This window comes from Dendronephthya gigantea, unplaced genomic scaffold, assembly GCF_004324835.1.
Source record: "Dendronephthya gigantea isolate DGI-Jeju-01 unplaced genomic scaffold, DenGig_1.0 000102F, whole genome shotgun sequence".
NCBI classification, from domain to species: domain Eukaryota; kingdom Metazoa; phylum Cnidaria; class Anthozoa; order Malacalcyonacea; family Nephtheidae; genus Dendronephthya; species Dendronephthya gigantea.
In genome coordinates this window covers 9,131-24,009 of record NW_021163112.1, presented here as the reverse complement: position 1 = coordinate 24,009, position 14,879 = coordinate 9,131, and the positions used below count along the sequence as shown (strand labels likewise).

Here is a 14,879-nt window from a genome sequence, read left to right as displayed (position 1 = left end):
CCAACTTGAAAGACGTATCATATTGTGTTGTCTGCTGAAGGCTGAAGCTAAAAAGTCACCTTCACTTTAATTCACTTTAATTTCTTGTATTTTATTTACAAAAACGCTCATTGAATAAAAACGATGCAAATGCACATTGCACTATCAAAAAAGTAACAAAATATACCATATCTGGCAAATGCGTTTTGATGTGATAAGTGCACTATTGTTTACTTAACACGAATAATCTTGCTTCAGCAAAACAAATTCGTCAAACATCTATTGTGATGCATGGATATAATTGATCTCTGAGTAATTTTTCTCATTTGCGGTGAGTTTTAGCAAGAGTGAAGACTAACTTTTTTCAATTAAAGAAGTTGAAATAAAAATGAGATTGCTGTCAGCTGTGCTTGCCACAACTTTTGTGACAAGCCTTTGTGCTGTAAGTACATATAAGTTTATTACTTCACTAATTTCTACACGCGTATAAAATACGTTAATCATTGTATCGAATCAATTTATTATATTTATTCCCTGATCATTAGTCAAACAGATTTTCATGGCTGAAACGTTCAAACATGCATGGACAAATACTTTTATGGCTTGTGCTTAGTCGATTTTATGTGCCCGTAATCTTATGTAAAGTTTCCTTGGTGCTTCTCATTCCTGCAATTGAAGGGTTTAGACGCTTATATAACTATATGCTAGATTGCTTGCATGTGGGATTATTATTTTAGCGAAGCAAAGCGTCGCACCTTTGTGTTTCAGGCTTGCATGCGTCAAACCTGCAAGTCATAGTGATACCGCGTAACTTCGGGTCATTTATATACAAGTAGAACTGTAGAAGTGCATCGACTATGCCTGAAACAACTTATTATTTAGTTCAGCTGATACATCTAATTAATTAATCATTTTAGAGCTGATAGAGTGACCTGGAAGTATGAAAAAGTTATTTTTCGCTAGAGTCAAAATATACGACACGGTATCAACAAGAGATGATTTTTCATAGGGTCATCGCTTCATTGTAAAATTTTTGAGCATTGAGCCTGCGAGACTTTCCTATATGATTGCGGATGCATCAATGAACACAATCTAGAACAATATAAACTGATAGAAATAAAAAGGGCAAACTAGCTCGCCTTTTTGCATGGTACTTTATTAGTGATAATTAAATACGTGTATTCCAGTTCGAAAATAAAGTTCTAAATTGATTTACCTTTCCTTTTGAAGTCACTGGGATATATTAGTGTAATCGCTACAGACACGCAGACATCTTGCATTAAAAATTTAAGGCAATGTACTAACGATTAGCGACTTTCCAAAATGCAGGTATATAGGTCCTCTATGGACAGTAGACACGTCCAAATTGCGAAAACGGATTTGAAGAACAGTCTTTCTTATAATCTTTCTATTTTTGTAATTCGTCTTTGTTCGCCAGAATATCATAACAAGCTTAATTTCAATTTTCAAGCTAATTTAAATATTTGCAAATCTTAGGAATTTCTGCAGCATAGAACATAGCATGCAGGCTTATACACTGCGGAACAGGAACGAATATACAAAGAATGCGGGGGCACGGAAACCCTAAAGCCTAGTTAGACATAAGTCTGGTTTCCATTTAGTTGATATGATCGTGAACAAGTCATTTCACTGATGAGAAATAGTCCGAATGTAAATTTGTCTTTATTTCTGTATTGAAATCGGTCATTGTTGACAGTAAAATACATAGAAATATTCTATCACATCAGCCACCTTGACATGCTCATTATGGTAAAGGTTATTTTGTAACTCTCGACTTAAGTAAAACAGGAATTGTGTTAAAGTATTAACTAAGTAAGTAAATTAGCTTGTAGGTACACCACGTAAGTATTTAATCCACTGCAAAGCTTTCGGTCCGTTAATCTGGGCCTTCATCAGTGCAAAATGAATTAATTTGTGGTGTACCTACAAGCTAATTTGCTTATTTGATGTCACCATGCAAAATTACAAGAATATTAAGTAATAACTATCAACACAACAGGTCAACCCATACGATCCTGGCATTTGCACCGAAGAAAAACGAGGAAAGTTTGTGGTTGTGAAAGATTACAATGATGATGATAAAATCCTGGGTTGTGTTCAACACGATGGAAAATATCAATGGGAAATGATCAATGGTATTTATATATTTTATATAACATATGCTTAGATGGAAAACAACAGTGTTAACTGGATCACTACGCTATTATTGTTCAGGTCACTCGTATGGAAACTATTTTGATCCGGCAAAAGATTGTTCTGGTGTTGTTGACAATGTTCCAAAAGCGAAAAGTGGAGTTTACTGGATCCAGACACGAAATGGTCCGCAAAAGGTAGGGTTAATAAAGTGGCTACTTTATTTTTGTTTTTTAGACATCCACATTGATATCTGGCACGAAAAAGTTAGAAAACTGGTAAACAAACGATTCATTTTAGTCATGGTGCGATGTTGAAACAGACGGTGGAGGATTCTTGTTGATTGGCGTCAAAGACACACCAGAAACCTGGGCTATTCCTTCCAACGCTTCTTTCATCCACCCCCACGGTAAGCCAAGGTGGTCAAGTGCATTTGGTGAGCAAGAAATCTTGGATTTCCGAGTTCAAATTTCCATGTCAGAAGATTTTCGCGATACACGAGCACACTGGTATGCAAATCGTTGTTATTTCAAATGCTGTGGTTGTCGTCTCGTTTTTCGTTGAGCCACCCTGATGCTGTTCTAAATACCCTACAACGGTTCATGTTTCAAAGTGACCAAGCTTTCTCCCTATATTTTCAAGGTATTATCGTTTCAAATCCCCTCGCAAGCTCTCGAAATTGCTAATGTCCAACAAAGGAGGATGCAGTCATCGATACCCAGGAATTGGTAAAGTTGCCTTCGTTAAAGACCTCGTGACTGGAAAGATACAAACCAAAAACTTCAAATGTTCGCGATTTGGAGCTTCAATTGCGCCTGGACTAGGATGGGTATGTAAAATTACTGATATTCAACAATGCCAAAAATGCAACCAATGTAGGTCTTTCGACAAGAAAAGAAACTAACCTCATTTTGTCCAACAGAATAAGATGAACCGATGTTTTAAGCAACCTTGTCAAAAGGGTTTTGCCTATATTTCTAATTATCATGTCGATACATCAGGCTCGTACAGGTGATTATATATAATTATGTTCGTCTTGTTTGATTTATTCAGCGGTTTTTTGAGCCTTCCCAAAGTTAGGCTCCATGACGCAATGCTATAAGTCTATAGAACTTCTTCACTTTTCTTACATGATATAGCTACAGTGTTGTGTCTGAACGTTCCGGAATTCGGGACAATCAAACATCATTCATTGGCTGCGATCACGGAGAGGTATATACGATAGGGCTCTAACAATATACAGTGTTGCAAAACGGAAATATTTTCCATTTTAGTGTTGTGCTTGTTTTGGTCCTGACAGTAAGAAGGATTACTGCGCTCCAAGATGTCAAGCAATCAATGGCGGGACGGTTTTGAAGAAAGAGGACAATATCACAGTTTGGTTTTGGATTCGTTCCTCTTTACCAAAACGTGTTTGGAAAAAATGCATGGAGTTTAAAGAAAGAAACAATGCAGGGAAATTGGAAACATGGCGTGTGGAAGACGGAGTAAAGAGAGAGGTATGATCTGTGACTTGAGGAATTCAAACGAAACACAATAACAGCTTTTCCATATATGACGTTATTCACAATAGCTCTCCATCCAGTTAACGTGGTGTTTCATTGCTTACTTGTAGGGCCCGTGTTCGCATGACGATGATGTCACAATCAACGATGGGGTAAATTATTTTTTACAGTATAAATGTAATTTAATTTTCCCTTGTCAACTAAGGAATCCAAAACCCTGTACTTGGGAGTCTGAAATCATGCATCATTCCACCCTGACCGGAGTTTTTAGACAAGTGAGTTTATGCATGTCATGTTCTGGATTTTTTTGCAGGTTGCTGTGGTTCCTGATGATCGAGCAATGAAAGAACTTCCAAAGATAGAAGGTCTTCTCTCCTATAGCTCTGATGACCAAAAGATTTACCTCAAAGAAAGATCTCGGTGGAAAGCTTTGGCAACTCAGCAAAAGGTAAGATTTGTTGAAAAATAACAAAGCAATTTATATTTAAACACGCAATTACGCGGATATCGGTTTGATTCATATTTAATCTTACACTATATTGGCTACGACGGCTGATCAATGGGCTAACGGTACCAATAAAAATGCTGGCATAACATATATTTTTACATCATTCTCTTTCTCGTTGAAAGATCCTAGATGTTGCTGGTAGACTTACAAATTTCAAGCAAGAGTTCAAAAACGAATTAACAAACGTGAAAAAAGGTTGAATTTATTTTACTTCGAAGAATTATTGGATAACTAATGTCTGGTGCCGGTTGTTCGTCCAGCTTTAGTACAAGAGTGCAATAAGCCGTTCATCTTTTCCATATTTTTATCATTTATTCAAAAACGAAGCACTCTTTTTTTTCCTTTTGAAGATGTGAAGGTGCTGACTCATGGATCGTGCAAAAAAATATTGATGGGACAAGGGTAGAGTAACTGAATGTCGCAGTTCTTGCTTGGGTTCAATCGTGTGTCATCTTTGCCTTAACATTTCTGAAGATTTCGATCACGTCTTAGTGTGGGCATTTACTGTACTTTATATAACTTACGATCATTTCAGCATTTTGCATTTTCACATTTTAGGAACCCTAGTAATGGTGTTTACCAAATCAGCGTTGGACGAAATCAAGTGATGAACGTCTATTGTCAGATGTCGTCAGTCTCAGGTTGCTCTGGTGGAGGATGGACGATGGTTATGAAAATCGATGGGAGCAAGGTAAGAATGGGCCTGTTCAAACTTAGCTCACTATAAGATTGATCGATCTGAGATCGATCTTGTTTGTAACAGAGGTCAATTTCGCAGACGTTATATGCGAAGCAGCTTAGTTTTCCTCACAACTCGGGTGGGTGTACGTCATTTGTAAAGTAGGTCTTAATTACGAACTATTGCCCTGCAAGCGGTGTCTGAAACAATGGGTTCACCTTTCATATTCCATCTCAATATATACATATGACATCAATCTTGTTATTCTATGATTTTGTAAAGTAGTAAACCCTTGAAACCTAGTTAACCACTTAGTAGTAATAAAAATTCCTTCGACTTGGACCGTATCTGAAAGTCTTACGATTGTTCAGATTTTTGGTCTAGGTTTAATGCGGGGGGGGGGGATGGAGGATAATTTTACATATATATATTTTAGAGTACTTTCGGATACAGTTCCAGTTATTGGTCGAACAAGAACACTTACAATGACAATTACAATGGAAGAAACGGAGGTTTTGACGGCCGAGAGTATAAAGGATCAACATATTGGAAAACTTCATTCAAAGAAATTTGTGTCGCGATGAAATATGGTGGTCAACTCAGAGCCCTCTCTTTCTCGTATCCAGCATCGTCCTTGTATGATCTGTTCGCTGACGGTAATTATCGACATATTCACATCGGTCGCTCTCAATGGAAACAGCTCATCCATGGATCATCTTTACAGCGTAATTGCAATAAAGAAGGATTCAACGTGATACATGGCAACTATGGTGTAAAGATTCGGTTAGGAATCATTGCGAACCAGGAAAATGACTGCGACACCCCTGACTCTTTCCTAGGCCTGGGTGCCAATGAACGGGTTAGGTTTTGTGGCTTCCGTGAACCTTTTCGTAACGCCGCTGGCAATGTTGCTACGTGTTCATCAGACAACGGAAACAAGAATATTAAAGGAATGGGATACATACTGGTCCGTTAACTAAACAAACTTAAGCTCGGATTTGATTAATAACTTTGGTCAATGGCAAATATAACTGATTTTTTATCATAACTATAGTATAGCAGTAAAAGCTTGTTATTCTCGCACTGAATTTAGCATTTTGATTCCTTTTTTTTTCTAAATCTTTAGTTCATATAGCCTGGGACATCGTTTTCACCTGCACGCATAATCTCATCTTGTAACTTGAGGATAAAACTGAAATATTAATACCATGTTTATCTTGCCCCAAAAATATTGACTTGGAAATAAACAACCTTTTGCAAACAATGGACATTTGTGACGTTTTCTGACTTTTACTTAATATTTACCATCCGAAATTCACTGTGCGAAATTGTCAGGGGGGGCACGCGAATAATTTAAGCCAAATTATTCGACTCATGAGAACAAACTGCCCGGCTTATCAATGATTTCAACAAAAAATGTTCAGAATTTCGGTGGAATTTGATAACAATTTTCCAACTTATTTTTTATTTGGTTTTTCATTTAAATATTTTAATTTTGTTTTTCGGCTTTTGCATTGTGCCAGGGCGTTTGCCAGGAAGGTTTTACGGTAACCAGGATTTTAGAAATTAGGACATGCGCCAGAGTGCGATTTCAGGCACTGACAGGGTCGACCTGATGGTGCTGAAACACCCAACTGATACGTGATATTGTTCTGCTTAGATCCCAATGACACTCAAATTTCCATGAAAAGAGATAATAATTACGCAAAATTAAAAAAATCACGGTTCATAAGACCATACGAGCAAGATCAAATTCCCAGAATTGAAGCTGCTATGATTTACCAAATATTTGTCTGTTGATGAACGACCAGATATCATAGACGTAAAATAAAACTAGCAACTAACTGGCAGTAAAAGAAGATACAAAGTTTGCTGTAGATGGATTATACGATAAGAGTTAACGTTTTGAATTCGTCGAAGAAGACAATTGAACTCGTTTATTGTCTCGATCAAGAGCAATCAATGAAGTCTATCACTCCAACACAACATTTATGAAAGATATATCCTGTTGACGAGCAAATGTCGTACATATAATATTTTTTTTAAGTTAAGGGCAATTCCAATTCATTACATTGCGGTTGATTCAATTATTCTTTTCTGTTCGAGAATGCAAAATGATAAATTGAGTGGATACAATTTCAACAGGGCTCACGCACGCCAATGAAATTTTTGCACAGATTAAATCCAGCGCCCATATCAACTTACACCTCGACAATAGAAATTCGATATCCTGATTTTACAATCCCGTCATTTGAGGAAATATTTAGCAAGGGTAAGAAGCCACATTCCGATCCGAAGCAGCTTAAAATGAAAATGTTGGCGACAGTTTTAGTGTTAACCCTCTTTACAACGCTTGATGCTGTGAATGTAAGTATACTAAAGTATAAACAAGATATTTCATAATCATTCGAAGACGATATCGGAAGTAAGACTAGTAACGTATTTCTATTTTTTATTGTCTGTCATGTTTATAGGTCAACCTAGGGAGGGGGATGATCACGCGACGCTTCATAAAACTAGGCTAAGAATCGAAACAGAAAATATCTAAAATTTGAGTCGATACGATAGAGAGCGCTAAACTTTAGTTGCCATAACTTAGCTAGGATCTATTCGCAATCATGATAAAGCAGAATAGATCGAAATATATCAATAATCGATCCAGTAACATGCGCGCAAATGATTTAACATCTTGATAATTGCTTTCATTTGCCTGTTTTCATCATCTGTGATGAGCAGGCAGTGGTTTAAACCTCCTAAAGGGCTCTTTAGAAGAACAGACGACTGAAGTGCTAGCATAGTTGCATGGCAGTGTAATTAATTACAATTACAAAAAGATTCGTACTCAACACTGAAAAAGTCTTTCAACACCACAAACCGACAATTGTGACCTTTTCGCCTTTCTCGTTTTAAGTTTAGCAATAGGAAACGACGAACATGCCTTTCGAAAATGTTACAACTTATAATAATTGTAACAACATAGTTCAGTCAGTGTTCATCAACTGCGAATCACATGTGCTTTATCAATGTACTTTCATCTTATTGTAGCAACAACAGGTCAACCCATACGATCCTGGCATTTGCACTGCAGATAAGCGAGGAAAATTTGTGGTTGTGAAAGATTACAATGATGATGATAATATTGTGGCCTGTGTTCAACACGATGGAAAATATCAATGGGACATGATCAATGGTATTTATTTTGATATTATGATGGGAAACTTGAAGTCTTCGTACCAGAACTGTATTGTATTTAAAGCTGATTTCATACTACCATTGATGTTAATTACGCTGTATCACCATGCTGTTATTGTTCAGGTCATTCGTATGGCAACTATTTTGATCCAGCGAAAGATTGTTCTGCTGTTGTGGACAATGTTCCAAAAGCGAAAAGCGGACCTTACTGGATTCAAACACGAAATGGTCCACAAAAGGTATTTTTTCCTTTTAACAACATGCATTCAAAGGAAAAGGTTTGCAAATTCCAAAATTATATATTTAATTGATTTAGTCATGGTGCGATGTTGAAACAGACAGAGGTGGGTTCTCGTTGATTGGCGTCAAAGACACACCAGAAACCTGGGCCATTCCTTCCAACGCTTCTTTCATCCACCCCCACGGTGAGCCAATGTGGTCAAGTGCATTTGGTGAGCAAGAAATCTTGGATTTTCGAGTTCAAATTTCCACCTCTAAAGATTTTCGCGATACACGAGCACAATGGTACGTAAATTGGTGTTGTTAAAAATGCTGTTCTTTGTCTCGTTTTCCTCAGCAGTTATAGTTTTTTTTTTCACATGGCTCACGCTACTGTGTTCCTTGTATTTCCAAGGTATTATCGTTTCAAATCCCCTCGTATTCTATCGGAGTTGCTCATGTCCAACAAAGGAGGATGCAGTCATCGGTACCCAGGCATTGGTGATGTCGCCTTCGTTAAAGATCTCATGACTGGAGAAATTGCGACAAGAAATTTTAAATGTTCGCGATTCGGAAGTGCAATTGCACCAGGACTAGGATGGGTATTAAGATTGTTGAAATTCTAGTCGAGCTTAACTAAACTAGAGCGATGATTACGGGGGGGTGGTGAATATTCATATATCCCGTTCTGCCTTACTGATTTCCGTTGTAAGTGCAATGGCTTACAATAGAAATCCGTCGGGCAGAACTGAATATATGAATATTCATTCACTCACCAATTAACGTCGCCCAAAAGTGGAACTCGTGGAGTTCCAGGAAACGAAACTAACCTTATTTAATTTCAACAGAGTAAAATGAACCGATGTTTCAAACAAGATTGCACGGATGGTTTTGCCTATATTTTGAATCATCATATTGATACATCAGGCTCGTACAGGTGATTATAAATATTATTACGTCGTCTTGCATTATTTGCTTTGTCATATAGGCATTGTAAGCCCCGTTTACACCACACTCAATTTATTGGTACCGCACGGCTAAAATGGGTACCCGTGCCCGGGATTGCAAAACTGCGCGAGTTACCTTTTGGCGCTCCTGGAGTCAGGAACTACAGAACAATGCTAATATAAAGAGCTTCTTCATTCTTTCTTCCATGATATAGCTACAGTGTTTTGTCTGAACGTTCCGGTATTCAGGACAAACAAACGTCATTTATTGGCTGTGATCACGGAGAGGTATGATACGATAAAAGAGTCTCTAACAAGTGGAAGATTTACAATGTTGCAAAATTAGAATATTTATTTATTCTAATAATATTTATTTATTTTAGTGTTGTGCTTGTTTTGGTCCTGACAGTAAGAAGGATTACTGTGCTCCAAGATGTCAAGCAATCAATGGCGGGACTATTTTAAAGAAAGAGGACAATATCACAGTTTGGTTTTGGATCCGTTCATCTTTACCAAAACGTGTTTGGAAAAAATGCATGGAGTTTAAAGAAAGAAACAATGCAGGGAAATTGGAAACATGGCGTGTGGAAGACGGATTACGAAGAAAGGTATAAGGTGTTTGGTTAAGTTTTTCCTCTTAGTTTGTAGTGAATGTGGTTTGAATACTGATTTGGGTCTATAGAAATTCAGTTTTACTGATCACAAGTTTGTACGATCCCGAACGTGAATCTAGATTTTTTTCTCTTGTTCATATTGTTTATAATATCACTTTACTATTTATACAGGGTCCTTGTTCGTATGGTGAAGATGTCACAATCAATGATGGGGTAAATTGATAGTTACAGCATGAATATGACTTGAGTCTTGCGTAGTGTTTGTTAAGTGCAATTCACGCAGTTTTCCAAAATTTTATGCAGGTTGCAGTGGTTCCTGATGCTCAATCAATGAACAAACTCCCAAAGATTGAAGGTCTTCTCTCCTATCGATCTGATGACAGGGAAATGTATTTTAAAGAAAGATCTCGGTGGAAAGCTTTGGCCACTCAGCAGGATGTAAGATTTGTCGATGAATAAAAATGGAAAGTTTTTAAAATATGCACACAAGAAATGATATCAACTCAGATTTAATTAATATGATACTTGATTAATATGATATGAGGTTTATCGTTCTGCATAAAATACAACAAGATGGATGCAAGAATCCCAGGCTGTTCTTTGTGAATGCCGTGGCAAATGAGTGTCAACTAAATATTAATTTTTTCTTCGCAAATAGATTGAAGGTGTCATCGGTAGACTAACTAGACTTGAAAGTTTTAAACGGGCAGTAGAAAGTTTCAAACGCGTGACCAATAATAAGTTTGCAAGCGTAACGAAAGGTAATCTTTTTATTGTTATGAATTCGGGATAATCACGGTTCAGTTAAAAGGCGTTAATTGAACATGACCCAATTTTTTCTATATGTTTTACAACAACGCACATTTTTTTGTTCTTTTAAGATGTGAATGTGCTGACTCATTCATCGTGCAAACAAATATGGATGAGTCAAAGGTACAATAACTGCACTTTCCTCCGCATGGGCGTTTGTGTAAGAAGTATTAAAATTAGTATAATACTTAGTTCCAAAGCCTTTGCAGGAGAGTGCAAAGTATAGGTGAATATCGGGCTTTCTTTTAGTTCCAAGTTCATGCGCATCAGGTTCTTGCTTGACTTCGTTAATGAATATTTTTTTACAATATAGATTCTAAAAAGCGCATATCTCAGTGTTAAAGTATATTTTGTTATATCTACTAGCAACCGTGGTAGTGGTGTTTATCAAATTATTGTTGGACGAAATCAATTGATGAACGTCTATTGTCGAATGTCATCAATCTCAGGTTGTTCTGGTGGAGGATGGACGATGGTGATGAAAATTGATGGGAGCCAGGTGAGAATTATCGTGGAAGAGACCATTTGGTGTCATATGTATAGATTTTGAATTAGGGGTATAGGATAGTTTGGACCTCTAAGTTTTAGAAAACCATTAGATACAGTTCTGGTTACGTTTGGGAAGAGGTTAAAGATAATCTTATATAATAGGGTACTTTAAGATTAACGCATCTTTTTAGGGTATTTTTAGTTGCACTTCTGGTTATTCGTATAAGTTTAGGGAAGTTGTGAAGGATAATCTTAACGTATCTATTTTAGAGTACTTTTGAATACAGTTCTAGTCATTGGACCAACAAGATCACTTTCAGTGACAATTTTTATGGAAGAATCGGAGGTTTTGACAACCGAGAATTCAAAGGATCAACATATTGGAAAACTTCATTCAATGAAATCTGTGTCGCGATGAAATATGGTGGTCAACTCAGAGCCCTCTCTTTCTCGTATCCAGCATCGTCCTTGTATGATCTGATCGCTGACGGTGATTATCGTCAAACTCACGTTGGTCGCTCTCAATGGAAACAGCTTATCCAAGGATCATCTTTACAGCGTAATTGCAACAGAGAGGGACTCAACGTGTTCTATAGCGGAGCCACTGTTAAGGTTCGGTTGGGAATCATTGCAAACCAGCAGAATGACTGCAGAACCCCTGACTCTTTCATAGGCCTGGGTGGTAACGAAAGGCCGTGGGTTTGTAGCAAAATTCTATCTTCCTATAACATCGCTGGCAATGTTGCTTCGTGTTCCCCAGACAACGGAGACAAGAACTTGAAAGCAATGGGATACATACTGGTCCGTTAAATGTACAACGCTCGCCGGATTTGATTAATACCTTTAAATTGGTCAATGGCAATTAACTGATTTTTTTATCATGCATAACTAGTAGAGAAGTAAAAAAGTTATTTTTGCACTGAATTTAGCATTTTGATTCCTTCTTTTTTCTAAATCTTTAGTTCATATAGCCAGTGACATCGTTTTCACCTGCACGTATAATCTCATTTTGTAAATTGTGGATAAAACTGAAATATTATTGCCATGTTATCTGGCTCGTTGATCTAGAAATAAACAACTTTTTGCAAACAATGGACATTTGTGACATTTTCTGACTTTTTCGTAATATTTACCATGCGAAATTAACTGTGCGAAATTGTCAGGGGGGGGCACGCGAATAATTTGAGTTAAATTACTCGACTCACGAGAAAAAATTGCCCGGCTTATCACTGATCTCAGCAAAATTTTTCCCGAATTTCGGTGGAATTTCATAGAAATTCGCTTAACTTATTTTCTATTTGGTTTTTAATTTCAATATTTAAATTTTGTTCTTTGGCTTAATCATTGTATAACCAGGATTCCTCATTACTACAGAGGCAACACTTGGCCAAATAAATTCTGGTAAAGCTTTATATAGTGCTGGGGCCGGTTGTATCAAGCCCGTTTAGCTTAAACGGTGGATAAGTTCAAAATCGAAAGCAAGTCTATCGTTTTATTCAACAAGCGAACTAAATGTTTTTTATCTTAATACAATGATACTGTTTACAACTACATATTTAGTGCATAATATTCAAGTTGACTCACTCAAGAGAGATGTAAGAGTGTTATTTCATTTTGACTTATTCGCCGTTTATAAGCTAAACGGGCTTGATACAACCGGCCCCAGTTAGTTACTATTTATTGGAACATTTTGCTGTTTATCTTTATTTTGCTCATTTAATTTGCTGTTCCTAGCTGTTGTTATTGTTAGCTGAACTCTCATCCCGCCGAAATGAAAACAATAAATTATAATCATGAATAGAATGCCCGTTTACATGCACGAAATATCTTTCATAAATACACGAAATAGCTTTCATAATTGGAATAGCTCCGAAGAGTGGGCATGCATTTTTAAATTTATTTTCTTTATTTAGGCGGCAAAATATATATGTTGGAATAACGTTTTTTAAGCGGCGCCAGTGTTTGTCGCTTAAAAAATATGAAAATTAAATTCTTTTAAATTTAAGCACAAATTTCAAGTGGTTGGCGTGCATATACATCAATAACACTAACTTACTTACGCATGTAGGTGAAAAAAAATTCATTATTAGACTATATTTTTGAATTCGTCTATATATAAGTACACATATATTCAACACAAAACAAAGCAACACAATTGAACCAAACCCGCTGCAGGAGTTGCTTGATCTAAAGACTGAAGATCGAAATATATATTTGCCGTTTAACTCCAGATCACACGAACGCCATAAAAGTCAATTTGTTAGTTAAATTGTTGGACGGTGAAAGCTGGTGCTTACATCACAGGTATATTAATTGAAATGCGCGTAAAAACTGATATAATTAATTACGTATAGGATAACTGTCACATATAGTTAGTATTTGACAGACTGACGTTCCTCACCAAACAATATCTAATTTGATTACAAGTTATATATATTCTGTAGGGGGCATTAAGACTGATACAGCTCTCTTCATATAGATAATGAGGGCTGAACGAAACAACCGAAAACCAATCATATTTGGCAACTGTAAAGAAGTTTTGCGGACCATTTTAATAATTTACTTCACTGCAAACCTCGTTTTTGGAGAATTTGAAAACGAAGAGTTTGAATTCAGTGAAAAAAGATATGAAAATAATGTCGCTTAAAAAATATGAAAATTAAATTCTTTTAAATTTAAGCAGAAATTTGAAGTGGTTGGCGTGCATATACATCAATAACACTAACTCACTTACGCATGCAGGTGAAAAAAAATTCATTATTAGACTATATTTTTGAATTCGTCTATATATAAGTACACATATATTCAACACAAAACAATACAACACAATTGAAGCAAACCCGCTGAAGGACGGTAGCTTGATCTAAAAACTGAAGATCGAAATATATGTTTGCCGTTTAACTCCAGATCAGAAGAACTCCATTAAAGTCAATTTGTTAGTTAAATTGTTCAACGGTGAAGGCTGGTGCTTACATCACAGGTTCACAGGTATTAATTGAAATGCGCGTAAAAACTGATATAATTAATTACGTATAGGATAGCTGTCACATATAGTTAGTATTTGACAGACTGACGTTCCTCACCAAACAATATCTAATTTGATTACAAGTTATATATATTCTGTAGGGGGCATTAAGACTGATCGATACAGTTCTCTTCATATATATAGAATGAGGTCTCAACGAAACAAGCGAAAACCAATCATATTTGGCAACTGTAAAGAAGTTTTGCGGACGATTTTAATAATTTACTTCACTGCAAACCTCGTTTTTGGAGAATTTGAAAACGAAGAGTCTGAATTCTGTGAAAAAAGATGGTCCGAATTTGTTGAAGACAGAAAGCAGTGGAAAAAAGAATGTTCGAACGAAAATGTCACAATGTCACCTTGTTGTAACGAGACAGCTGACTACCTTGAAAACAGATATGAAGATTACATTAAGTTTTGTCCCATTGGCGTTGCAGGTAATATTTATTTTGATGTTGATGTAATTTGTGAGGCTTAATATAGTGCAGTTAAGTTTTTTACTAATATAACCAGGGAGCAGCGTGGCAGCGTCTTCAAACAACTTAGCATCAAATTTGTTATAACAACTGCCTAAAATAAACAAAACACTTCTCGACGTTTCGACCTGAGGGCCTTCGTCAGGAGAGTTTCTAAGCTAACTCTCCTGACGAAGGCCCTCAGGTCGAAACGTCGAGAAGTGTTTTGTCTATTTTAGGCAGTTGTTATAACACATTTGATGCTTAATTTTTACTAAGTATAGTCGTGGATATAAAGTCCGT

General features: G+C 36.5%; 2 protein-coding genes across 2 annotated transcripts; both read left to right on the top strand.

Moving 5' to 3' along the window:
* The first annotated feature begins 320 nt into the window (after positions 1-320).
* On the top strand, positions 321-6,079 carry LOC114534514. The gene is made up of 14 exons (XM_028555969.1): positions 321-421; positions 2,000-2,135; positions 2,215-2,330; positions 2,434-2,642; positions 2,776-2,962; positions 3,056-3,144; positions 3,273-3,345; positions 3,408-3,632; positions 3,749-3,790; positions 3,952-4,086; positions 4,269-4,341; positions 4,497-4,548; positions 4,705-4,837; positions 5,262-6,079. Exons 1-14 carry the CDS (start codon positions 368-370, stop codon positions 5,799-5,801), a joined length of 2,064 nt encoding a protein of 687 aa, XP_028411770.1. The 5' UTR covers positions 321-367; the 3' UTR covers positions 5,802-6,079.
* A 1,009-nt stretch (positions 6,080-7,088) lies between these two features.
* Positions 7,089-12,180, top strand: LOC114534527. The gene is made up of 14 exons (XM_028555989.1): positions 7,089-7,192; positions 7,871-8,015; positions 8,141-8,256; positions 8,334-8,542; positions 8,652-8,838; positions 9,085-9,173; positions 9,399-9,471; positions 9,567-9,791; positions 9,969-10,010; positions 10,101-10,235; positions 10,456-10,558; positions 10,679-10,730; positions 10,974-11,106; positions 11,367-12,180. The coding sequence occupies exons 1-14, from the start codon at positions 7,133-7,135 to the stop codon at positions 11,904-11,906; spliced, it is 2,109 nt and encodes a 702-aa protein (XP_028411790.1). The 5' UTR covers positions 7,089-7,132; the 3' UTR covers positions 11,907-12,180.
* Positions 12,181-14,879: the final 2,699 nt, after the last annotated feature.